Source organism: Malurus melanocephalus, unplaced genomic scaffold, assembly GCF_030028575.1.
Source record: "Malurus melanocephalus ecotype Western Australia unplaced genomic scaffold, MMel_1.1 scaffold_476, whole genome shotgun sequence".
Classification (NCBI taxonomy): domain Eukaryota; kingdom Metazoa; phylum Chordata; class Aves; order Passeriformes; family Maluridae; genus Malurus; species Malurus melanocephalus.
This window is the reverse complement of record NW_026623708.1, coordinates 307,337-334,371: the sequence shown is the minus strand read 5'-3', so window position 1 is coordinate 334,371 and position 27,035 is coordinate 307,337. Positions and strand designations below refer to the sequence as shown.

The following is a 27,035-nucleotide window of genomic DNA, read 5'->3' as shown; positions in this document are numbered from 1 at the left end:
AGAGAGGAATCCACACTGGAGCAGGGTTACTGGTGGGACACTGGTGACCCCAGAGGGAGCAGCTTGTGAAAAACTCACTGTGATGGATTTTGGAGAAGTTCATGGAGGGCTGTTTCTCATGGGAAGAACCCAACACTGGAGCAGGGGAAGAGCATGAGGAGCAGAAACAAGGTGTGATGAACAGACCTCAACCCCCTTCCCTGTCTCCCAGTGCTTCTGTGGGGGAGGAGGTAGAGAAAATGATGAGTAAAAATGACCCTGTGAAGGGAGGGATGGGGGGAAGGTGTTTTAAGATTTACTTTTAATTTCTCACTATCAATTTATTTCCCCTAGTCTGTTTTGCCCATGGTTGACACTTGGCAAGTGATCTCTCCCTTGCCTTGACTCCCTTACCTTGACTCTTTTGTCTTTCATTTTATATTTTTGTGTCTCCCTTGTCCAGCTGAGGAGTAGCAGAGCAGCTTTGRTGGGCACCTTGCATCCATCCAGGGTCAACCCACCACAATTCCCAAGCAATGAGATGGCTTCTGCACATTCCCACATGTAAGAGGAAAATATTTTGCTTCTTGGCTTTGGTATCTACTCTGCAGACACAGGCAGCACCTTTGTGACTGGAGCATGAATTGTGGGTACCATCTATCCCCAAATTTCTCTGCTAGCACAAAGCTCCAAGTGTAGAACAGATCTTTAAGAAGATCTGAATCTTCTTAAAGACATTGTAACAGCAGCAGCAAGACATCCTACCTCGAAGATGAAAAAATACTGTTCTAGGTAAATGTGTAATAATCCCAAGATAGCTGTTCTGTGCGTTCTCAAAATATGGACATTCTTCAGGGAAGTTTTAGAAGYCACTGTAGACTAGGAAAAGTGTTTCCATTTTACCTGGCAAAATCTAACACATTAAATCCACCTATTTACATAAATGCTTCTTTCTGCAAATACAGTAAAGCAATGGAAGAATTTTTTTTCCCTTTCAAAAACAAATCAAGCTGTTTACAGCTAGAAGGGAAGAGAGTGAAAATTGGCAGAAAAAGCAAAATCTAAACCCCAAATCAGATAAGTGGATCCCTCATTAAGATGAAAACAGCAATCAGTATTTACAAACTAGCATGTACAGCAGACCAGCTGTGAGAGCCTTAATAATTTTCATCCACTAAATTGATGCTTAACATATCAAACCTGCCACCCAGCCCACARTATGAAAGCTTGCCCCTGAGCCTATTAATCCAAGCAAGGCCTTTAAAATGTTGAGCAGTAAAGGCTTTAAAGATTTCAAYGATTCTTCAAAAGCCTTATTGATGTATCCAGTGACTGCCTAGACACATGGATTTAGCTCTCAGAAGATTGTTTTATGTTAATACTGCTGTTAGGTGYTCCCTTCCAGCACTATGAATGGCAAACAACACCAAACTGGGGGTGATGAGAGATGTTTTCTACAAATAACAAATCTCTTCCATTTATGTGCATAGACCAGCCTTTGAATCATTCTTATTAAAAAGTAATAACTGCCAGACTTGTCCCTAATCTGATGGTTATTAATTAGTGAGTATCCATGGCTATGCAATGTGGATGGCTTTGTAGGTTTGATAGCCCTGGATCACTGTAAAAACATCAGACAAAGCACACACAGTGCACAAGTACACAAAAATGTACTACTACTGGTATCAAAACCTCAACACACTTCCTTTGAACACTAAGGATGAAGACAATGAGGGAGAATTTCAAAACCAGTWTTGAATTACTGGATGTAGATTGAAAAAACAGAGCAGCTGACAACAATACCACACTCAGACCCTTGAGGAAACTGTGTGGTATTTTTTGGCCCAATCAAAAATAGTTATCTTTCTACTTCCAGAGTATTATGTGCAGCAATCAGCTCCTCACTGCCTTTTGGTGGCTGAATATTCATTTAAAACTCAACTTCTTAGAGAGGACCCTCTGCATGAGTAGAAATAAAGACTCATTGTGAAAATCAAGCAGCAGCATCACCAAAAACACCAAATGAAGAAAACCAGAAGTAGCTTAATAAATATTAAGCTACTTATTAAGGCTCCTTTGATTAAGGCCTGTTTATACATAAGTCTTAATGCATAGGAAAAAGATGTTTGTTTGCCAGATGAATAGCTCTAAGTTCATAGATGAATAGCTCTAACTTCCAAAACACTTTACCCCTGTAAAGTTTGGGGCTCCTGGGTTTTACTCTGTTCCTAAGGCATTCTCCCCTGCAAGTGGGGCCCATCCTGCTCCCAAGAAATGGAGAAACAGCTCCCTTTTTTACAGATTTGCTTCTAGCAATTTCCRTGGATGTAATTATAAAGTCATCTTGTGAGATGAGGGAGATGCAATAAGATTCTGGTAACATTTCAGATATCAAAGTATGAAATGAGAGTGGGAGAGCACTTGAGGTGTATTTTATAGATGTTTGTTAGTGATGATTGAAGAGGTATGCCACATCTAGAATTGGTRCTGGAGAATGTAAATCATGTTCATGTGAAATTTCACAAGGCAGTTATGAACTATACTACCTATGGTGGTGAAATGATGGAGAAATACATAAATTCAAGGGCACCTCATCAGCACTGTAAGTTTTTTGAGTTGTAGCAGATGTTCAAGGAAGGAAAATTTACAGATTCTCCAAAGACAATGACATAGCTAAGGTACTATTGCTGTCCTTGGTGAGCTGCAATGATTACCAAAGTACTTGATGAACAACTTAGCATTTCTAAAAGATTGAAACTCTTTAAACAAGAGAAGACTTATTCTGCAAAGGGAATGCTCTATGAATTCATATTACTTTGTGACAGAAAAAAATCAATATGGAAATGAAAAATCTAAACCCATCTCAGCAGTCTAAGATCAGAGTTAAAAAACCAAGAATCAACTTGAATCTGGACTGTGGTGAGTCCAGATTTAAAATGGCTATGGTGGCAATTTGTTCAATTTTGTTTACTTTGTCCCTCCAGATRTTTGCACTCTGTGATGCCCTCCTGAGCMTTTTCTTCTCCARGCTGAACAGTCCCAGATCTTTCAGCACTCCCTCAAATTGAGATAATCCAGTCCTTTAACTACTTTTGTCTGTCCTTTGCTGGACTGAACTGGATAACAAAGGGTGAGACCAACCTCTCTTGACCAGTTGGCAAATTTTCTCATTTTTTAGAACTTTTTTTACACCACGATACCATTCACTTCTTTACTGCAAGGGCACATTTTCTGCAAAGCTGGATGGTCCCCACACAGAGTGGTGCATGGGTTTGTTCCACCCCAAGTGCAGGATTTTTTCCTCACAGAACCACAGGAGGTTCCTGCCAAGTCCTTTTCTCCATCCTGCTGAGGTTCCTMTCAGAGGCAGCACCAACCTCTGGCATTATCCTGGTTTGGTGTCATCACCAAATTTGCTGAGGGTGGCATCTACCTCATCACCCAGATTATTCATGAAGAGACAGAACAGGATTGGACCTGGGGTACATCAGTAGTTACTSTCCTCAAACTGTATTTTGCACTGCTGATCATCACTCTCATAACTTGTTTGTTCTGATGGTTTTCAATCCACCTCATTATCTGCTCATCCAGCCCATATTTCACCAGCAATTAGGATCTTATGGAATACATTAATTTCATCATAGGACATCAGGGTTACTTGAATATGAGTTTCCCAATCCCATTGTTGTTCATGGGCTGGGGAACKGTTTTCCAAATTAATTGCTCCATCATCTTTGCAGGGATAAAGGTAAGACTAACAAGACAGGCTGCAGCTCCCTGTCCTCCTGTCTGCCTGTTTTGAAGGCAGAAGTGATCTGGGGGTGATATAATTTATTTTGTGCATTACCTTTGGTGCCCAATGTTCACTGAAACCTTTGCCTGTAAAGCTACCACACCTCTGCACAGCATTCAGCTATTACAGACTTACACAGGCTGAGGGAAAGACAGTGTACTCAACTCTAACAGTCTCCAAAATTTTAAAAATGCCAAATTCACCCTCATGGAATCCAGCACTGGTTATTTCTGCCACTGTGAAGTACTCGTGTGCTATGAGAGTTCTGGTCTCTCAAGAACAACAGGATAAAGCAGATAGTACTTAATCCATAAATATTACATACCTTGGTGATTTACTCACTTCAAAACACAATAAATGCTTCATGGAATGTTCCTTTGTGGAAAAAAAGAAAACTCCCTTGGTTTTCAAAACATGTAGACTAGGTCGACTTTTCCTTTAGCCAATAAAATCACCAACAAGACTTCTACAAATGCTCTTATTTAAGAAAATCACACTGGATTCCTGCCTGAAAGMCACACTTTTATGACAATTTTCAAGAACAGCAGGAAGGCAAGGAAGGCTGTCCAGTKTCAGACGATGCATGAAATTAGATGACATAACAGTTGCCTCTGATCTAAAATTCATGACTGTACAAGCCTGGTTATCTTTAGTCTCTCTGGAGATACAGAGATTCAAAAAAATTTTAATGCAGTGTATCAGAATTATCACAACATCTAAAAGAAAAGCCACTGCTGTGCTCTGCATTCTACTTCTGGAACCAAAAGCTCAGCAAAGCCCACAAGACCACAGAGGTCCACTCACAAATCCAAGTTACCTCTTTCCTAGAGGTTCTAGACTGTTCTGAGATGAAAATACAAGTAATGAATTTTTTTTTTTTCTAATAATAAATACAGGACAGAGAATAGCAAAATATATGGGAAGAAAGCACCTCATGATAYCATCAGGCTAGGAGAACTATCCTAGTGGTAGTTGCTAAGTTAAAAGTTGTACTGAAAAGCATTAAAATGCCATCTGATCATGGTGTTCAGCTACAGTCTACAAMTGAGCTGAAAAATAAACACACAAAAATACTTTAACTGCATCAGACAATTGCACATAAGACAGATATTGTCTGGTTGACTACAACTTCCCCTAGTTATATTTTACAAATTAGCAATTATATATTCAAATGCTGCTTCTTAGATAAAAGATAAATACTCTGGTGATTTTCTACCATCAGCAGGGAAAGATTTGCAAACAGAATTCTTAAGTGATACTATCTTAATCTTCTTCAAAAGTTTTCCAAAGCTGTTTTCCTGGACAAGAGACATGAAAAATCCAGTTACTGTTGACTGAGGCATCTTAGGACGTCATGAAATATTCATTGGTTTCACACTRCTGATATTTTTGAAAAACCCATATGAGAAAGTCTGTGCATATATCAGCTTATTAGAAATATTCAACGTTTTTGCTTTAGAAGATCTGAACATAAAAATCTGGCATGCACTGGACAACGAGCTAATCATATTTGAATTACCTGGCACTGGTTAATAATATTTCAATTAAATGCATMATTTCCATTCACTTCAATAGCTGTATCAGCTTCCTTGGCACAGGTTTCATGCATATCTGAGTAGAAATGTTACATGTTCTCAATTTTTAAAGGGCCTTCAAATCCAAGGCATTTAACACCAGTCAGTCAACATCACAGATGACTCAAAATTCCAAATAAATGTGATGAAAATCTGGCATATAAATGCCTCCTCAATCTGATAATTCCAGAAGATATAGCACAGTTTCACATCCCATCTAACTGAGCCAAAAACCACGGCAGTCTTGAGTTCATTTTCTCTTCTGCTATTATTATTAGAATTGTAGGCAAGTTTTGTGCTTTGCCTTTTCTGCTTTTCATATTTCTGGCCTCTTCACTCTAAGTTTACCTGCACAAGCAGTTTTAACCTACCAACTTTGTTACCTTTGTAAAAAAATGGAGGACTAGAAGCAATTATTTTGAATTTGCACAACACACCAACCACAATCACTCATGTTTAAGTATAATCTCTTCTTGCTGTGGGAGTTACTACAGCAGCACAGACAACCAAATGTGAGAGCACACACATTGTCTGCCTTCTGCCTTAAATGTTCCCCAACTCGTAGCTGGCACAGAGAAACATTGATTTAAACTGTGGAAACAGGGAATGGAGACAGGAGAAAAAATAATCTGGTCATTAAGAAATTGAAAATTGAAATTGCCAGTGGRGGAGCAGAAGTGCTAAAAGATGGGGCTTCCAAACCCAACCTCCTGCAAGGTGAGGTGTCAGGGAGAAGTTGGGAAAAAATGGAAGCAAAAATAGGATGTGAAGGGAAGAAGCAAAGGCATGGAGGGGAAGGACAGGGAACGAATGGAGATCTAAAGAAGGTAAGACATAAAACAGATGGACTGCCAAGATGTATGATTATGAGAAACATCTTGGGGTTTCTGACAGGGAAAAACACTGAAACACATTCATCCCAGAAACACATTCCTAGGAACTAGAATTGGYTCTACATGTCTTTGTAGCCAAACACATCCAGACAAAGCAAAAGGTATCAATGAAAGGTATCACTGAATCTTGGGGGTGTTGTTTTTTGGTTTTGTTCTTTTGGTTTTTGGTAGGTTTTTTTGGGTTTTTTTTTTTGGGGGGGGGGGTGTGTTTGTTTTTGTTTGTTTGTTTTTGGTTTTTTTTGTTTTTTACTAAACAATGTATTTTGGTACTACCAGCTCTTCCAGCTGAGTTGAGTAACAGACTGCATTAAGTGCCTGAAGTTCACAACCCAAATGATACTGGATGATCCAGTCTGTGGTTTTCAAGATGAAAAATCTATGTTAGAAACCTTGAGAAATGGTTCTGAAGTCAAATAATTAAGCTGTTTGTACTAAACYAACAAGCTTTATCAGAATAATTTTYGTGCAATAGAACTCATCTACTTCCTGTGATTATTAATCTCTCTTGACATTGGTTTTCTTTTTGGTAGCACCTTTTCCTAATGCTTTCTCCATTCACATCAACTATCTCCTTTATTTCCCATATATTTTTCTATTCCATGTTATCTTTCTCATCTTTCAGCTCTGTGCTTAGATTGTATCCATTTCTTTCCTTCTCAGTTATTCCTCTGTCTCCCATTTCTCTTGAATGTGCTGCCAAGCTTTCCATTTTAAATTTCATCATGATTTCCCCTTTAGTCTTTGCCAGAAATGACTCAGTCCCTTTTAGACTGTACTTGCCTTTACAAAGAAAAGTTAAACAGAGATTAAATTACATATTGTTTTAACTACATGCAGTCATTATGCACACAGCCTCCCTTCTCTCATTGGTATAATGTGACAGATTACAATGCAAAAATCACAGTCTAGGGAAAAAAAAAAAGTAAAAAAATCACACAGTTTTTACATCTTCAAAAACATATCCTTGACACAATGTCAGATGCAAAGCACATTACACTGCATCTGCTGAAAGTAAATAGTGYTTGGTTTGTTTTGTTTCAATGGATGAACTGGATTGTTTTCACCAATCAACAGATATGTAGYTTATSTASWKTKTRYAYATATATATATATATGGACTGASTTCTGACAGAAAATTAGTTGGCAAAAAAACCTAGGAGCAATGAATTAGTGAGCACTGAATCTTCACAGTTGCATAAATTCTGCAAGGCACTTGAAAAACCAGACATTATTTTGACAAAAGGGTGAGATAAATACCCAGACTGCTGCAGCGTAATTTACGGTTCTCAGGGCCAGAAACGTAAGATAAATACATTTTTCTTTTATGCCATGCAAAATAAAAAAGGTTCAAGAGCAACAATCTGATCATGTGCATAAAATAGGGAGTAAGTACCAAGATACCTTTGCAGTTAGATCACATCAGTAATTTAAGTGAAACATTTCTTCCAGACACATCTGGACAGAGTCATGTACCACACACTGACTATTCATATTTCCAGAGACACACCTAGAAAATCCTCTAACTTTTCATGGCTTCCTACTGCTTCTGCTGCTTTTACAAATCCTTCCAAGAACATGATTACTTGGTATCAATGAACTTGATATACAAGAACATGATTACATGATATCCTTCCAAGAACRTGATGCTTGCAGCATACCAACAGCAGTCCTTATTAATGACTTCAACAGAAAGAAATTCCTCCTCATATTTGAAGTTCCTATTTATAAATCCAAATGCTCATAGGTCTTTTGCCACAGGATTTCATACCAGAAGTTCAAGCTGAGCAGCTTGCCTTTTCTGAGTTTCACATAATCTTCCAAAGTCACAACTACTCAAAACACAATCCCTTACTCTGTCCCCATACTGGTCTTTTTTTTTTTTTTTTATATAGCAAATACCACAAACAACTTTGTTTAACAAAAATAAAACAATAAGCTACCCTTTTTGTTGTATTAATAAATCAGACAGACAAGAACACTTTGTCATAATGGTGTGAGTGTCCTCCTGCTGCTATCACACAAGAGACATTGGAATAAAATTCACTTTGTTTTTCTTATTTGACACTGTTCCGTGCACACTACACAACAACCAACCCTCTATCCATCTCCAGGCTCTTGTCATTCCATGCCCTATTGCTAGCAGGAATATTTTATTTGCCACCACCAGTCATGCCACAAGTTTTAATGATTTGTGAAGCTCCACTTCATGAAAAAAAAACCAAACAGTCAACGGGTCATTTGTGCAGTCTCTCCTCAGAATGCTGTTTGTACTAGAGGATGCTCACTTGCTCCAAAGGAAAAATGAGGTCATGCCTGCACATCCTACAAATCTCTTACGGACTGTTAAAAAAGGAGCATATAAATATCACTCATTCCCAATTCTCAGTCACTTCTCTTACAAAATAGAACACACGCAAGAACTGGAAACAACCTTCAAATTCTGCTGCAGATGTATTTTTGGAGGAGGAATTCCAGAGCCATGGGCTCAATGTTTGGTTTTGCTACAGATTTCCTATGAGATTCTAGTCAGGAGAGTTAAATCCAAGTTTTAAGAGATGCTAGCATGGTCCTACAGTCAGCACACACACAGTGTGTGTCCTACAGTCAGCTCCAAACAACCAGCCTGGCAATGCATTCTAGAGCCTGTGATACAATTTAAAAAAAAATCACAGAGCAAGCACATCATAGTGTCACAGGCAGGGGTTGGGCTGTAGCCATGGGGAAGGGGCAGATTTGATATATAGAAGGTAAAAGATTCCCTCCCTTGCTGGGGAGATGCTGATAATTCTGTAACCATCAGTGGAAGGGGCAGTTTTCTGCTTGGCTAGGAATTGCTGTGCAAGAAATTAAGTATGTCAAGTCACTCTGGGAAGACAAACTTTGTTAAAGCAAGAAGTGGTCCCACAGCATGGAGAAAAAATAGTACTCAAGGATTATTAACTGTTAGGGAAGATGTCACAGTACACAGAGACAGCAGACATGCCTATGATTGGGATGACTAAGGGATTCTTGGGGATTTGTTAAAAAAAATGGATTTTATCTATCTGTTCTTCAAGAATTTGGACATACATTTGGCATGCAATCTCATTCATTCCAGAATGAATACTGGTGATACTCCAGTGAGTATCACCAATGCCAGAGGCATTGGATAGATCCAATCTAGTAAGAGTGTAACCTGTAATAGCATCCTCTTTTTCCTTTGTGAAATACAAGTGGCTTTATCATGTTCTAATCTCCTTGTACACATGATACTCTTTCATTAAGAATTTCTATCCTGATGCTGTTATGTACAATAGAGTGATCTCAAGATATTTTATTAGTGTGGGATGCTAAGTTAAAGAAAATCATAAAGAACACAAAACATTCTTACACAATAAGTCTAGGGAATTAACTTGGAATAAACAAAGAAGCTGTGGGGAAAATGCTAAACAATGGTTTGCTGAAAACTATAAAAAAACATGTATTCATAACTAAAAACAAAAATTATATTTGTGCTAGTATGATGCACAAAAGAAAGCAAATCCCTTAATGCAGCTACATGGAAAAAAAAAGAAAAGGTTGCTTTTCCTGTTTTGTCTTGGAATTTTTTTTATTGCTGTTTTTCATTTGCTTATTTTTAAAATCATGTAAGGCTGATTTTCATCCTAAGCTGCCATACCCAATGTCTACTCCAAACCAGGCATATGGAACATTTAATTTCTGCTTATTTCTCTTGTGTTACCAGCTGTATCATAGTGCTGTCCCCCACCCACCAGCATAATGAAGACCGTATGTAGTTCTTATAGAAATTAAAGGATTGTTGCAGGGATTACTGAGAAACAGTCTGGCTCCATTTAGATAAGAAGTCATTATATATTTTACCATCAGTRTGTTGTTTTGGACTATTAACTCCATTTGATAGATGCAAAAGAGGAAGCACAGTGGTGCCTCTGAACTCAGAAAGTGGAAAACTTGCAGCTCACACACTAACTACAATCCTGTTTAATCAAAATGTAAAATACAAGCATGTTATCAATTTTATCACAACCTAGGGTAGAAAATCACAGGCCTAGTTTTCACAGTATGTCTCCCAGTCACTCCCAATTCTACTGAGCAAYTCTCCTAATCCCTATACCTCAAAAAGATTCAGTTAGTGGCTCCTTATTTAATAAAGGCACAATGAATTTTGCATTTCTTATTTAGCTATTTAGATACTTAGAGATTACACCTATTAGCACAGAATTTAATAAAGAATAACGATGACAGAATTAAACACTTTGGATTGGTTGCTAATTGGAAACTGGGAAGAAATCTATGGCATGCAACAAAACACAAGAGAGTCTACATGGACAGGCTGAACTCGATTTTCAAGGTCTTTTCCAACCTAAATGATTCTATAATTTTATGATCCACAACACTTCCAGGAGAGCTTATGCTTTTTTCCCTTTTTTTTTTATTGACCCTCTTTTTCTTTCACATCAGTCAGGCTGGAAGGGACTACAGGGGATTATCTGATGCAACCTCCTCCATTAGTTCAGCAGTGTGATTTCAAAAGAACTACAGTATACCCCCCATTTATACTGAGGACCCTAATAATGTTTGCAGCTCTGGGGTCCCAATACAAGGAAGAATGTGGACCTGTTGGAACAGGTAAAGAGAAGCTCACAAAAATGATCAGAAGGCTGCAGCACATCTCCTGGGAAGGCAGTCTGGGAGAATTGAGGTTGTTCAGCCTGGAGAAAACTCTGGGGTGACACTACAGCACCTAAAGGGGCCTGGTTTATAAGAAAGATGAAGAGGATTTTTTACTGTGGCCCCTAATGACAGGAGAAGGAACAACTTGTTTATAACTTAAAGAGGGTAGGTTTAGAGTGGATATAATCACAGAACTGTTTAGGTTGGAAKAGAYCMTYAAAGATCATCTAGCTCAAGCCCMTGCCATGGGGAGGGACACTTTCCACCAGACCAGATTGCTCAAAGCCCTCTGAAGGCCCTATTAGGAACACATTTGTTAAAAGGAGGGTAATRAGGTTGTACTGCCAAGGGAATCTGTGGACACACCATCCCTGGCAGTATTTAAGGCCAGGTCAGTGAGGGCTCTGGAACCTGCTCTGTTGAAAGGTGTCCCCCCTGTACTAGATGATTTTTAAAGGCCCTTTCCAACCCAAAMCACTGTATAATTCTATATTCCAATGTTTAAACATACATTCATTATGTATTTCAGTAAGGAACTCTGGAGAAAAGCCACAGGCTCAAAGAATCTCCAAATCAATGACAGMTTGAGACCTCATTTCTCTATGGGAACTGAGACAAAGAAAGCACAATCTTAGATCTGACAACACACACCTAGCCAGACACCAGATGGCCTGTCCACCATCAGCCAGGAAAAACATATTGTGCAAAGGATTTAAACCAGGGCATTCCAGACTGAGGACCTACAGCCCCTGCCACCAGTTGTTGCTTCAACTTCAGAAGACTGAAGAAACACAGTGCATGGGCAAATTTTCCATTGTGTCAAGGCTCWCAGGGATATCTTGATTATCTTCTATTCAAAAGGCATGGTGAGATGGAAAAATGGAGAAAGATGGTGATCTTTCACATGTCAGGAGAACTGCCTGTTAGAGAGTGAAACAATTCTGTCTCTCTACATCAGCAGAAAGGTGCAGTGAGGCAAGTCAACCAAAATATTTGCACACAAATGCATCCTTCTCAAGCTTTAGCTTTACATGAGCATCACTTGTGAAAGTCCAGCAGAAATTCTCACATAACTGTTAAAAAATTTACACGTGTCATGTTTCACAAAGAAGGGCTGTGACTCAACACTGGACAGGACAAGCCTACAGCATTTTTAACCAAGCTGTCAGCTGCTAAAAATGGCACTTTATTTTCAGTGAATATTTCATTATTCACCCATTCACTGCAGAGAGTTAGAGGAAACCCTTACTAATAAAAAGACAGCAATACTCACAATCTTAATATGAAAGGCTTAAAATTCTACCATCAACCATAAACAACATTGTTAAAACCATGAGCTTAGTTGATGCTTCTCTAAGTAATACCAGTAATATGGCAGATTAAAATATAGCATGGAAACCACAGAGTCATGCCACTAGACATGCTAAATAAACTTTAAAAATGAACAGGTTTTCAATAAAAGCATTAAAAAGGATTACTTTATCTAAATTAATAGTCTGCTGTACTCAAAAACTATGGTCAGTATCTACTMTTATGACATAATCAGATAAAATCCTATCAAGCACAATTACCCTTTCCCTACAAAGGGCATTGTAGATAAATCAGGATGACTCTGAAATTTTCCAGATGTGGCCATTTACAAAGGATTTAAGTTTCACAGCTGATGTAGAGCCTTGGATGCTTTGTTTTATGGCTGTCTCTATAGCACATTTATCAACACTAAGAGATAGGAATAAAAATAAAATAAGAACAGCTTTTGTAACTACCACCAAACAGCAGTAAGACCTGTGCAGAATTTGTATTTATTAAAAGGAGATTAATAGGATTAATTCAAAACAGCCTGTTCATTGCATTGGACCTTACTTTAAATACATCAAACAAGACATGCAAAAGTATGGAAATCACTATGAAAACCTTCTAAATCTAGCAACCAACCATCTTGTAGCTGGGAACAGGTCTGTCTGTCCTAGCAATGGCTAGAAAGTGTCTCCTCACATGTCTGAATGCAGTGAATAAAGAAATCAAGCATGCCACAATCCTGAGCTAAGGAATATATTCCCTTCTTGGGAACAGAAGAGAGAAGAGCAGATTGGAAATCACATCTCAAGCAACCTGTTTCTAACTCCAAGGAGTTCCCAGACACAGGTGTCTCTCCTGGGCTCAGTTGCTGCAGAGCCTCAAATTCCCTTCCCTGTCATATCCACAAGGACAAATTGCAGAGAAACCTCATCCAACTTGGCAAATGAAGCAGTCTCTCAGATATACCCRAAGCAATCCTAGCTGCCACACTATTTTGAAAGAAATGCAGTCTGAGCACTTTTTTTTTTAGCAGTTCTTTAGGAAAATAAAGATGATACATATGGACATTTGAAGGGAATAATCACAAGTCATGAAGCATTTGAAGTCTGTTGGAGAGAATGATGCCATAAAAATYTTAAAAACAAAAGATTCAGCCCAGCCAACATTTAGGAAACAGAGGGTAGATGCTTTCTAAGAAGAAAAGAAATTAAAGCTATTAAAGCAAAGGAGATTGTTCTGACTCTACCAAGAGCTTAGAAGCAAATGAAAGAAAGAATATTGTGCTTTACAAATGCAGACAAAACAGATGTTTTGGCAGTGTTTGGCTGCATCTATCTGCATACTGGGGCAAAAAAGTTCTTTTTAATGGGCTTGTGCACAGGTGCAGTATCAACCTGTACAAACAATCCAGCTATGAATATCTGATCCTTGCCTTTTCTCTGAGGTTTTTCATATTCACAGTAGATGCCTCCAAGAGGTTTGAAGAAGGTGAAGCAGGAGCACTAGAGGAAAACTAAAGTACCCATTTCTTTCAAGATGTACAAAGGATTTTTTGTTTTGTAACTGAGCTGTTCTCCTAAAGAAATGACACTCATAAAAGAGAATATTCACAGATCACAGGATGATGCCAAAGACTTAAAGGGCCAACAAATTACGGGTTTTCTCTTGGTTTCTTTTAGGGCTGCAGGCTTAAAATCCCTGAGAACTTGCTCATATGTATGTAGTGCTTCCCTAAACAATGGAGGAAGATACCCATGAACAMCTGAAAATCTGTCAAGCCTTCAGTCCATGGTTTCAAGTTTTTGGGCATAAGCATCCTTTCAATCTAAGCAGATCTCTACATCTTTTTTTTTTTTTATAGAAGTTTCAAAAGAAATATAAAATTGGCTTGCTRTTTCTCAGTTTGTCACTGAGAAAATGGTAAGAAGATTGAGTAGCACTTTGATGAAGCCTTGCAAGACAAGTGACAAAGCTATTGTTATTTCTACCTTCATGGAGTTACAAAATATCAAAACAAGTTATTGCTGGCACAAGAAGGTTGACATTTCACTTGACATTTCAAGCAGAAGCTTATTTGAGAGGACACCTTCTGAAAACATCTTGATAAAAGAAGCATTTCAAAACTATAACTAAGTGTCACAAATAGTGCCAGACTTAGGCAGAAATAAACTTTAAAGATTCCATACTCTAAGAATTTTGAACTGACTGCTGTGAAATTAGTTTGCAACTACTGAGAGATCAAGAGTCTAGAAAAGTCTCCAAACACAACATCTGATAAAATACACTGAATTTYAGACACCTTCCAGTTTCCTTACCTCTTGTCCAGAAAGATAGTATGCTGCTAGAAGACCACCAATGAAGCGAATRTTGACCTCAAAAACAGACACTTCAGAATTCTAGAACAGAAAGAAAGCATAAATGAATAATTAACCAACTCCTTGATCAAGGGAGAAAAAAATAATTGTCAAGGCAGAGGAGAGTAAATATCCTAAGGCAATSCACATGCAAAGCTCTGTACTGTTGCAGTCTCTAGATCCATACTGAAATTTTTGTGCACATCTTCATGACACCAAATGACAATTCTAGGGACAGATTCAACTGATTTTTTTAAAATCAAATTAGTTTTTCTCCTGCTCTCTAACCATTTTATCACCACAAAGTGTAAGTACAGTAATTTGGGGGAACGAAGGCAGGATTGTACATTTCTATAATTCAGCATCTTTTCTCTTATGTTTCAGCACAACACCAAACCTTCTAGATTTACAAGACAGGGCAAAACAATAATTAAAGAATTCCCATAATGCAGTTTCTTAAACTGAATTGTTAAACTCAAACTCAGAGCTCCATTTTAACATAATCTCTGTCTAGGAACAGCCTTTATGTTATGACAAGAAGTACTGCAAGACCACTGAGAAACTCCAGAGAATAAACCATTTGATTGCCCTCTTCCAGATTATCATCCTTAGGCTGAATTCAACAGTATCTTCTGACTCATTTAACCTACAGAAAAATTAAGAGGAACCAGGTAGTTTTAACACCTAACTCCCTTTGTGCCCCATTCACTCATCTGTCCTCATACACTCCATCTACCCCATAAACTTCTCTGCAACCTGTTAGACACAGAAATGTCATTTTTAGGAAATTTTGAGGTAGACAAGATTTTTCCCTTTATCCAGAAAAGTCACTACAACTGACCAATGTGCACACAGATGAAATGTCTTTCCTTTCATTCCATTTCTATGGAACCTGCAGTGACTGGATCACACTAAATGTGTTTTGCATGTATTACATATTTTAGGAAGATTATGTGAATAAAGATTTCCTCCAACAGCACTGATTAGAAGTCAAAAAGTTTGAAATACTCCCAAAATGTTTTTAATAAAAGGCTTTCTCTTTTCACATAGAAATACTAGAAAAGTAACACCAATGCACCATGATTCTGCTTAATACCCATTAAAGTCATGAATCACACATGCAATGGCACAGAGTAAAGTTAAATTAATGATTTCCATTTCCCAGAAAAATAATCCAAGAGGAACAAATTTATGTATTTATTTATAAATGCCAAGCCATATAAGGAAATTACTCAAGTTTGGTGYATACACAAGACAACTCATTAACCTTCAGAAATGGTTTTTGATACATAGGAAGATGTAATTGAASCCCAGAGGGTCATGTAAATTCCTTCCATCCAAATCCTAGATTAATATTGCAAATTTATATTGAAATTGCCTTAGATCAGACAAAAGTTATGGAAGCAATTTAGYTCACCTCATAATGGTATCATTATGTCTACACTGTCTCTGATATATTTAGGATCTTCAGTTTTAGACTGAATAATTAACTGGTACTAACTGAAAAAAGCAGAGTAAAATTTCTTTGATGTTTGCCAGACAGTCGAGGTATAAATCAAAGGGAAAAAGCCCAAACAAATAATTTTTGAAAAGTAGGGTAAAATATAGAAACAACAGTAAGCATTTGCTGAATTCTGTGTACAGCTACATTTCATTATGTGCATTTACTGAATGAAAAATTATTTTTGGAATCATAGGGCAAATCCAAGGATTGAAATACAAATACCATCACAGAGTCTGTGACAGTCCCAAAGCTAGTACTAAGAACACTAATCAATAAGACTAAAATAGAGCCATTTCTTCCATTTAATGCTTCCAAACTCTGCACACATGAAGAATGTCAGATGCTCTATGACCAAATGGAAATTCTTGTGATAAGATTCAGAGCCCGTAGGAAAATTCAAGAATTCAGGCAGCATTTTTTCTGTGAAAACTCTTAAGGACACAGAAGAAAAGCTACTSTATTCTTAAGTAATTTATACACCGTAATTTGGAGGAAAATTGCCTTCCATAGCTCAGTTATTTGCAACTATTATCAGCCAGTGAAACCTCATCTTTTTGTCTTCATTTCTGAGGCTTGGTTGTTTTTTTTCACAAAACACTTCCCTTTTCTTCCATTATCCAATTATAATTTGCACTTTGAAAATACAAAAGAAGTGTGAAAGGGTTGGGATATATTCTTTTTTTTTTCAAAATAAATAGATACAATAGAATGTCACTCAAGTTTGTATCTGGCACATTTAAGTTTCATCTGAAAAAACCTCTTCTATCTTCCCCCAAGATGTACACCATGAAAATTACTACAGAAATATTATGGAAGGCTCTACTCACCACACTGAAATCAAGATTTTTGTCAATCCATTCTTGTCCTTCTCTGAATTCATCGTGAAGGCCCATGATATAAAGAGTATCCAATGCATCKACTATGGTAGCACCCATTTGTGAGTTTCCTAGGTGGAAAAAGAAGGATTTCTGTTTCAAGTGACTATTCCAACGTTTTTCTTAAACATCACAGAAAACAACCCAAGCAGTAGCAAAGTTACTACAAAGGTGTCAGCACAAAGAATAATCAAAATGAGCATGGAATTATCAGGTTCATTCCCACTCCTCTTTCCAAGTATCAATCCTCTGGCACAGTTTGGCTTCTGGGGAAAAAAGAATAACTAAGATAGAAAAAAGAGCCCTTCTTATCTGCTTTCCTACTTGTACTTGAGCAACTGTACTTTGACACAAAAAAACCAACCACAAAAATCCAAAGGATAGAAAGACATTCAGCTTCAAAAAGATACAAGGAATTCTAGGACAGAAGCATTACCAAAAAAAAAAAATATATGAAAGATAAAGCAATCATTGCACTTCCCAACATTTACTTCTGAAATATTYAAAGTTTTGCAATTATGGATGCTACCTAATGATTGCAAAGCACGGGCTGATGAGCAGGGAAGTGACTGCCAAAGCCACAATCCCAAAATGTTCCCCTTGGTGTCCCCAGGGACCCTCACGAGGAGCTCTAATGGATTTCTCAACTGTCACCACTTGGAGTGGAGAACTGAACTGAAAGCCAAATAAAAATCAATGGTGCTTTAAGCTAAAATGCCATTCAGTTGAAAGAGCAGCAATTTGGAGCTGATTGATGAGTGACTSKGCCATGGTGTCCCCAGGKTGTCCCCACACYCTCAGGASATCTTTGTTTCTACAGGAAAGCAAAAATTACCACGGGAAATCTSTTTATATGGAGTGTASAAAACTWCCTGYGYACTAAGAAATTGAAGCMAGCCAAATTTCACTGTTTATACTGTAATCTATAAACCATGATTTAATGGTCTATGATCTAATAACTATGATTAACAATTTAATGATGGYAGTGTTCTAACAAGTGAATTTAGAGTTTTTTAATGTGCTTTCTACCCATAATGGAATCTCTACAGCACAGTGTTCCCACTTGGTAGTTTCTRTTCATCCATTTCTGACTTTCACATGGTTGGAGCTATTTTCTGTCCCCTCAAGTGTAACAGGAACTGAATGAAGCCATCATCATCCCTACTGTGTTTCCTTCACACACCTAAATGACTGACAGAGACATTTATTAATTAATTCCATTTTCAGGGTCTTCTCTCCCTAGATAATAAAAATTAAACACAACCGTATCCATGACAAAGTAACTACCAACTAATTTCTTAAAGAATAACTTCATTGGTTTTAATCAATGTCAATTAGGTATGGTTATYCTAAAGTTGGTGGTGTTAAGAAAATTTAAATACAGATCAGGACACCCTTTGCAAGATTAATTAAAAGACATATCCTTTGACAAACTGTCCACCAGCCATGCCTATAACTCTCAGGAAATGAATTCACTACAAGGTTTAACACCTTCAGCCAGATGACAAATTTCACTGCTTGTGCTGRAGCAGAGGTTCCTTTGAGCACAGCACTTAACTTAGCACCTTCTCACGAGCATAATGTGACAGTTATCTAATTTATCGCTTCAAAAATATGCAAATAAAAYCATGGCACAAGAACTACCTTCAATACCAGCTGACAAAGTATTTATTAACATAAAGTTGAAGGTGTTATACAGCTTCCATCACACGCTCAAAGTAATTTCTGCTCCTTTATTTACACCACATGGGTAAAACTTTCAAATACAGAAAGTGGTTGAACAAATAGGGATACAAAAATCTTGGGAAATTGTGAAAGTTCCTCTTGCAATAGTTTCTAAAAATACAAATTTAAACAACCTTTTAAATTTTATCACGCTCTCCTAAGGTTAGCATTCATATTCCAACCTTTATAAATTATTTGTTTTCCTTTTTTYATATAAGCAGGTTACTTCAACCAAATTTGGGGTTGTTATTCTTTCTCTACACATAAGTACTTCTTCCGTGAGAAAGACTCAGAGGAACACTCTTTGCATCTTTAAACCCTTTTGGCTGAACACATTTTCAAAAGGCCAAGAGATGACAAGTCAATATTTTKCAACAGATTGTCAATCCACTCTTCTTCCTTTAGTGTCAATCAGGCAGCAGGAAGCAAACTAATTCCCTCCTCGTGGGCATTGAGGAGAAAAGTCCAAAATGCAGAATTTACACTCAGAAGTACTGTGCCTAAAAGAACAGAGGGCAGAGCTGGACATAATCCAGCACTGAGGACAATACACATGTAACACCTTGGCTGACCAATCCTGCAACTTAAAACCATTTGTGGGCAACACTATGTTTGGTTAGAGAGTAAAATTATTAATTGCTCTCAGTTTCCTTCTTCAAGGACTAGGTGGAAAATATATCATTCTTAATTTATTCTTAAATAAGAGTTTCCATTGAATTCTTCTGTATCTCTAGATTGACCGAAACAGGCAGTGATATTGTAATAGCTGTCTTCATCTTAAAATGTGCTGCACCACCAGCAATGCATGRACTGAAAATTAAAAAAAGAAGAAAAGGAAGTGTTCCAATCACTRGCCTACATTACTCATATGTGATGCTATAGGTAAAGCAGAAATAGATAGGCAATGGTACTTCCCCTTACTGATGCTGATAGAAACCATGCATCCAAAGTCACAAAAAGAACTGATTTTCCATTCATAATAGAGGATGTTCATTTTTTTTYCTTTCATAATCATGCCAAGATCCATAAATTTTGCTTTAAAGGACAAGGGGATAACCTTCCTGGAATTAAACTGCAGAAGGTGCCATTTGARGAGCCATAAAGTAACCCTAAATAATGAGATAACAGTTTAGAGAAGCATACACTTTTTGCTACCACCTCAACCAGTCTATTATTGCTCCAGATACAGAGGGAGCAGATGTCTGATTGTGGTGGGAAAATGCTATAAAACAATTAAACTATAATAGAAAATAACACTTCTGATAGCTGAAGGCACTCCTCCCAGGGTCTGCCTCTGTTCAATACAAAAGCTCAGCTATTCATGTTGCATAAGATAAAAACCAATTCCAAAAAGGCTCAGTTTTACAAACGTCAGATTAGGAAGTTTCCTCTCCATATTATTATAGTTCTAGTTGATTGAGCTSCAAATTTAATGAAGTTTGCCTAATGAATGCAATGTTCATTCTTCTAAATAAAACAGAACATCCATCATGAGCTAATGGAAAGAATTTAGCAGTGAAATAGCTGAACTATTAAAATCGTGCACACTCTCATTAAGCAAGAGTATTATTCCAAAGGACTGCAAAATGGTTCTAGAGATTTGTAGTTAGGTAGACTTCAGCTTCCCAAGATAAGCCAAATAATTCTTTCACTTGACACCAAATAAATCTACAGTTTGAAATTTCTAGCAAATCATATGACTAAGTGCAAATATCAGGGCCTCTAAGAGAAAAATGGTCTTCTTATCTAGAATTCTTTCAGTATGCCAAAGCACTAGATGAAGAACTGGYTTATTAGTACCATTTGAAACTCTCACAAGAGAATATCAAAGTACAAGGGAGACAGGTCACTGTCAAGTGTTCCACAACAAAAAGAATAGGATGAAAATAAACAGCCTATTTTCACTATGCCATAAGAAAAAATGTAGAGATTTAGAAAGTCTGATATCAGCTCAGGGTTGTTCAGTGTATTTATTATGTGAAGCAGAAGAGAATATAAGCAGTGAGGTACAAGAGAAAATATGYGAATAAGCATAGATCAATTATGAACAGAAAAGACTGAAGATATGAGACACAGATAAATTAAATAAGAACAAGATGACAGATWAAAACTGCACCAGCAAACTGAAGTCATGCACTAAACTGAAAGGTAATCAAATACGTGCTTCATGGAAACTCTGATTATTTAACATGTCACCCTCTCTCCTCCTCACTTCAACATGTACACACCTCACACAGATCTCATTATTTCTCCTGAAAAACATTTCCATGGGGGCTTTCATTGTCTAGAGTGGAGCACTGAGCACAGGTACTAAGTCTGCATGGGGGTGAGTTCATTTTCTTCATGGTGCTGTGGGRTTTGCATGTGTGACTAAACCAGAGCTGGAAAAGCACCAGAATTTTGACTATTGCTGAGCAGTTCTTGCTTTCTTTTTTTTCATCAAGGCTTTCTCTTTCCCACCCCCCTGCACACCCACAGTGAATAAATCAGGGGAAGGCACAAGGCTGGAGAGGGAATTTCATTCTTACCCTTTTTGTCTCTGCCTGTGCTCCAACACTTCTGTGTCACAMGTGTGTGAGTATCTTACAACACACTTGGCATCTACCCAGAGACCAGCTAGAGGAATAATAAAYCTAAATGAAATCCAGCCCACTCAAATGGATCTCTCATTACCAAAATGTACAATGCTGCTATGAAGTCAAGGAAACCAGCTTGAGTGGAAAACTACAGAGGCCACTCTGCTTCCAAGGAAATCATATAAATAGGTATAATAGGGAAATATAATCATTCCTACTCTTGTAACTTCAGCAGTGACTGAAAAGGAAGCATTTTATTATTCCTCMGAAAAGACAGCAGATGACTTGTCCAAAAGCAGGATGCTCATCAGTCCATCATACAGTCAAGGCAGGGTTTTAGTACTCCCTAAACAGGTGACAAAATCACACAGGAATCTAATAAAAATCTTCCTCTCATTGACAAGGACAGCCTGCAGACATCAGCAGCAGCTCCATTTTGAAGAAATGACTGAGAAAGAACAAGCAGTTGGATACAGTTGGGCTGTTATTGAAGAAAACTGTCTCTACATGACACAAAGAGCAAGAATCTCTGTGTTAAGACATCCCTGCAATGGAAAGAAGTTATTTTATACTCTAGAAAGCCGACTGATCTTCCTGAAGAATAGAAAGTTGGAATTTACACTTAGTTACATGCAAAGACCAGAAATTTAGATGCAAGAAAATGGCTTTCATTCTCAAAATAGCTTCCCATGGCAGTGGGATGATCACACCAAATGACAGAACCACAAGATACAAAAAGACCTCATGGGCCAGAAATAGTGTTGGTCTCAGCCAGTCTCACATTCAGTTGTTTTTTTTCAGGGCCCTGAAAAAAACATCATTTCATGGATGCAGAACCCACTCCTGCTGGGCCAGAACATGCTTGATTACCTCTGTATTGACTCAGGGGTAGAGGGAGAACCAAAGCCTCGTGGGATAATTTACCTTAATTTCTGAGACCTTAATTTACCTTAATTTCCAAGACAAATTTCCACTAAAGCAGGTGACCTCAGTTTCAGACTGGCCCAGCATTTCTGACAGAGCAGCTCATCCACTGGGGTACACAAATACAGAGCAGATCCTATCCCACCACAGTGATTCTAAAAACCAAAAGAGGAGATGCAAAGCCTCCCCAAGGAGAAATACATATTCTCTCACCTAAAAGTTTTAGTTATTTTTCACATAGGCAGCTGTTTTAATCCCCAGCAACTGAGTGAAAATGCTTCCTTGATAAACTCAGCCTGACATTAAATACAGAGTTATTACAATCTTAAAGAGAATAAATATTCTTGTTATTAACATTCCTGTCTGCCAAGCTTCATAATGGCTGAAAAATACAGATTAGGCAAGACTGCTTTATATATTAGAAAAAATACCAATTTCTACTCCAAAAGATTCAAATAATTCAAGTTTTCAAACTGTAGCAACAAGACTTGATGTGACAATTACAGACGTGGTAGGAAAATATGTAACATGAAAATTAAAAGCAAACAATTATCAACAGTTTTCTGTATCTCTAATGAGGCTCTGGCAATAAAGCTGCCACTACTGAAGCATACCACTTACAAAATATCTTAATGACTCACRAGGAACAAGATAACATTTAAGAAAATTAATTAAACTTTTCAACAAGAGAGTTTAATTTCACTGAGAAAACAAGTGYTTCAAAATTAGTCAATGAAACTATACATTTCATACAAAACTGCAGAGTATTATTTCAGCTCAGTCATAAAACGCAATGAATAAGCCTGTAAGTATCCATGAARAAACCAACTGCCTTTAACATTTTAGACAATTAAAAAAGCAGAACAAAAAGCTAAGCATGTTGATTGCTTAGTTCTGTTAAAYTGCTGATAATAGACAAGATGAAAAGGAGGTCTTAATGTTTTGTACCAGACAATAGAGTACTTTAGCATATAAATAACATTAAACAATCAATTGTAATGCTCTCCTTAATTTCATAACTGAGGAAGTAATGGGAATAGAACACTGAATTGTATTTTAGAATACTTTGAACCTATTAAAAACTGGACTGGCTGGTATTTGTTATTAATCAACGAACTGCTGCTTAAATACCTATGTTCCTAATACCCAAATTTTAAAACTTTGTCTAAGAATCTAAAATAAACCTTCTTCTTTGTCTGCTCTTCGCACCATTGCTTTACTTTGCTCCCYAACAAAAATTTTACACAGCCCTTCAAATTAATTCAAAATTTATGCAAGCAAGAGTTGAATGGTTGAGTGTCCTCAAACTATTTCAATTTTCTACATTTCTATCCTATTTTCTCCATATTTTTTGTTATTTTAAGCACAAAGAGAAAACTGAATTAACTGGACACAGGAGAAAACTGTGTGCTGACCATAATAAAGATTAATGCTGGAACTATGATCTGAGCTGGTGGAAGGTTAAGACCTGGTCATAAATAAAAGAATCAGGAGAGAAAGGTTGGGATGAATTTCAGAGCAGGAAAGGAAAGAGGGAGAGGAAATGGCACTGAGTACAAAGGAGGCATGGAAGTGTAACAGAAAGGAAGCAAGAATAGTGTGTGAGAAGTAAATGATGATGGCAAATCTGCTGTACATATGAAGCAGTCAATCAAAACCACCCAAAAATACAGAAGAAGACAATTTGAAGCAAATCCATTTTGAAAAAACAGAAGTGGAAGACTGAAGAGAAAAGTGCTGTGAACAATGGTCTACAAGTATGAAGAAAATAAACACTGGCAGCAATCAGTTAAACACAGTGGCAAGCAAAGTAAGATTAATATTTGASAGTAAATAAAAGAACAAGATGTTATCTGGGCTCAAGTATAGTTGTGTGACCTGATATATGAAGCAAGCAAAGTTCTGATCTTGCAGGACAAGATACAATCTCTCCCTGATAATTGCAAGCTAAACTACTCTGGCAGCTAGGGCAGGAGGAAAAGCATATCAAAGAGCCTCCCCATTTAAGAACCATCATGGCACATCAACTTTTCTATTTTCAGATAAAAGCTTGGGCCACTTCTCCAAGTTTTGAGCTCAGTGTGCTAATTCTGACTCAGCTGTCATGCTTGTTCATATTTAACACAGTCCAAAACAAGACTGCATAGGCTTAACTTCATTTCCTTATTACACCCTCTGCTCTAAATTCCAAATGATAGGAAAAAAGTTTTAATTCATGAAGAGCATTCCCACAACCTAAATAATTCACAAATCAAARCAAATGTTAAGCCCAAAGATTTCCAACAGGAAACATTCTTTTTTCTTCAGAGCAAACCATCTGGTTTATAAGAGAACAGGAGAGAATGCTACTGGAAAAAATCAAAATTCTGAACCTCAGCCCTGAACTCTAGCTGATTTAATTTCTTTATTACAATTTCATGCAAACATTTACTTCACTATTACACTATGCAGGTTACAGAAAGGAGGTGTGTTTATCTCATTCCACTTTGCATTTGTGCAACTTTTGTTTGTTTGCTTTGCAGGATTTTCTGGTTAAAGCAGAATTTTCAATTTTCTGAATAGGATTGAACGTAATTGCTTCAGAAACACTTAAAAAAACAGCAAGTATGACTGGCCTGAATGTGTTTTACACAAACTGTGTGAGAAGAATTCAGCAGGAATATTATATTATTAAAAAGAAAACAGCAGCTGCTGGTGGTGCAGCTTCCTAAAATGCAAAAGCACACTTGTGACAGTTTGATGAAATATCACTGACATTCCAAAAACATTCTGAGCTAAGCAGTTGTTTTTATCTATGGGACCAGTGCTGTAAAACACTTCAGAGGGAACACACAGCCAGATTGGATCCTGTCTGCACAAATTTCCAACTTTCAGAGAACAACCATATTCTGAATAAGGATGATATACACTGCAGTGTTAACAAATCTCCATTTGCCCAATTGGCAGCATCAATCAGAAGACAGCTTTAAATGAGATAAAGTGAGGAAAAGTCAAGAATTTTGTAGAGGAAGATTAGTCTTTGCATCAATGTTGAGGTTTTTTTTTAAGAAGTGAACTTGCATATGGACARAAAACATAGAAGGGATGTGCTACCACCCCTTAAAAAAAGCTCTTCAGAAAATGTCCTGCCACAGGGTAAAAGATGATTGTTCTCATGCAGATGAATAATGGCTTAAAAGATAGGAAATGGGCTAAATGTAAACAACCATCAGAGTGAGGTAAAACCACCAGTGGCATCTGAACGGATGATTGCTCAGCTAAAAGCTTACATGTGAAATAATCTGAACATATTGATGGCATTAGATTTATGAAATATATCATTGGATACAGTGGATGAGGATTTCCAAAAGGAATGATACTGCAGAAAAGCTACACCCTGTACTGTGTTTGTAGACTCAATAAAGAGCCTAAAAGACAGAAAACACAATTATTAAGAAGCACCAAATAAAAGTGAAAATGGAACAAAGTTTTAGTCTTCCTCTCAAAGACCAAAAAAAAAAAACCCCAAAACCACACCTTGAAAAAGATACAGATGGTAATAATATATTAGGTATGAAAAAATGTACATATGAGAAGTTAACAGGCCAAGATTCTCCATGCAAAACTACTGAGGACATATKCAGTTCTACAAACTCACAAATGGCAAAGTGAATGGCAATGGTTGGTGTTTTCCAACACAAAAAACACTCACCCAGCACAGCAAACAGACTTCAAAACTAAGAAGTTTTCTACAAAATATCAAATCAAACTGTGGAACCACTCTTAATGGGTTATGTTGTTCTTAAGGTTGCCCAGATTACAAAGCAGTTTGGACAAAATTAAAAAAAAAACAAAAAACAAAAAACAAACAAACAAAAAAAAACCCAAAAAACCAAAAAAAACCCCAAAAAACAACAAAAAACCCCAAAAAAACAAAAAAAACCCCAAACCCCCCAACTAGAAGTGATTAAATAAAACTTATTGCCTCTGACCACAGAAGTACTAACAGTACACAAACTTCTATAAGGATTTGGAGCATTCTGAGATGAACTCACTGTAAGCTTTTCCTGCTCTTGCATGTCTTCCCCAGGTACCTGCTGTGAGAAATTTTTGAAGACTGAGTAACAATCATGTTTGATCTTCCATCTGACCTGAAGGAACTTGTCTTGTGATATTAGAACACTGCTCTGGTTTCAAATAAAGCCAGCAACTCAAGAGTTATGCTCTTTYTTAAGATTTTATCTTCCCAAAATTTGTGTTACTGGTCAAAAAAAACCACATTCAATGTACATATAATACTCAACATTATCTCACTGTAGTTACTCATTACTGAGTTTGCAGAGGACACAGATGCACAGGTCTGTCCTAACACCATTTCCATTTATTTTAAAATTGACTTGAACCTGAAATACAGAGATTAGGCTGAAATTTGCATTGTGAAATTACCTCTCTTTACTAGTTAGCATGAATGGATTTTCTTTCCATTTTCATTTGCCACAGAAAGAGGGAATAATGAGTAGATTACTTGTGCACATACAGTTTAAAGATAAGAACTACTGCTCACTAAGGAGTTTTTTTTCCATCAAGATAACATAGTCATAGTCATGAACATTTTTATTTACACATATTCCTCATATTCCTTTTTTGTGCTCATTTATCCTCTRCATGGATTCAGAGGCTGAACACATGCACAGAAAAAGGATGTTGAGCAGAAGCTGTGTTTCCCATCAGTCTTTTCATCAGGATACTACAGTGAGAAGACACCAGAATTTTTCAGAAATATTTTCAAAAGGTCATCCCTAATTCTTTAAAATGCATCATCTACTTTCTTTTTGATAAAAATGTTTGTCTCCATACTGTTTATAAATTTTTGCAGGTATTTTGCCA

At 37.2% G+C, this 27,035-nt stretch overlaps 1 protein-coding gene across 1 annotated transcript in view; it reads right to left on the bottom strand.

Annotated features, from left to right (window-relative positions):
* The window catches only part of MAN1A2 (mannosidase alpha class 1A member 2), a 119,016-nt gene that overhangs the window by 47,038 nt on the left and 44,943 nt on the right, over positions 1 to 27,035 (bottom strand). The window contains exons 4-5 of the mRNA XM_057380899.1: positions 16,897 to 17,015; positions 14,527 to 14,607 (exon numbers count right to left, since the gene is read on the bottom strand). Coding sequence (XP_057236882.1) covers positions 14,527 to 14,607; positions 16,897 to 17,015 — 200 coding nt within the window. The remainder of the gene's footprint in view (positions 1 to 14,526; positions 14,608 to 16,896; positions 17,016 to 27,035) is intronic.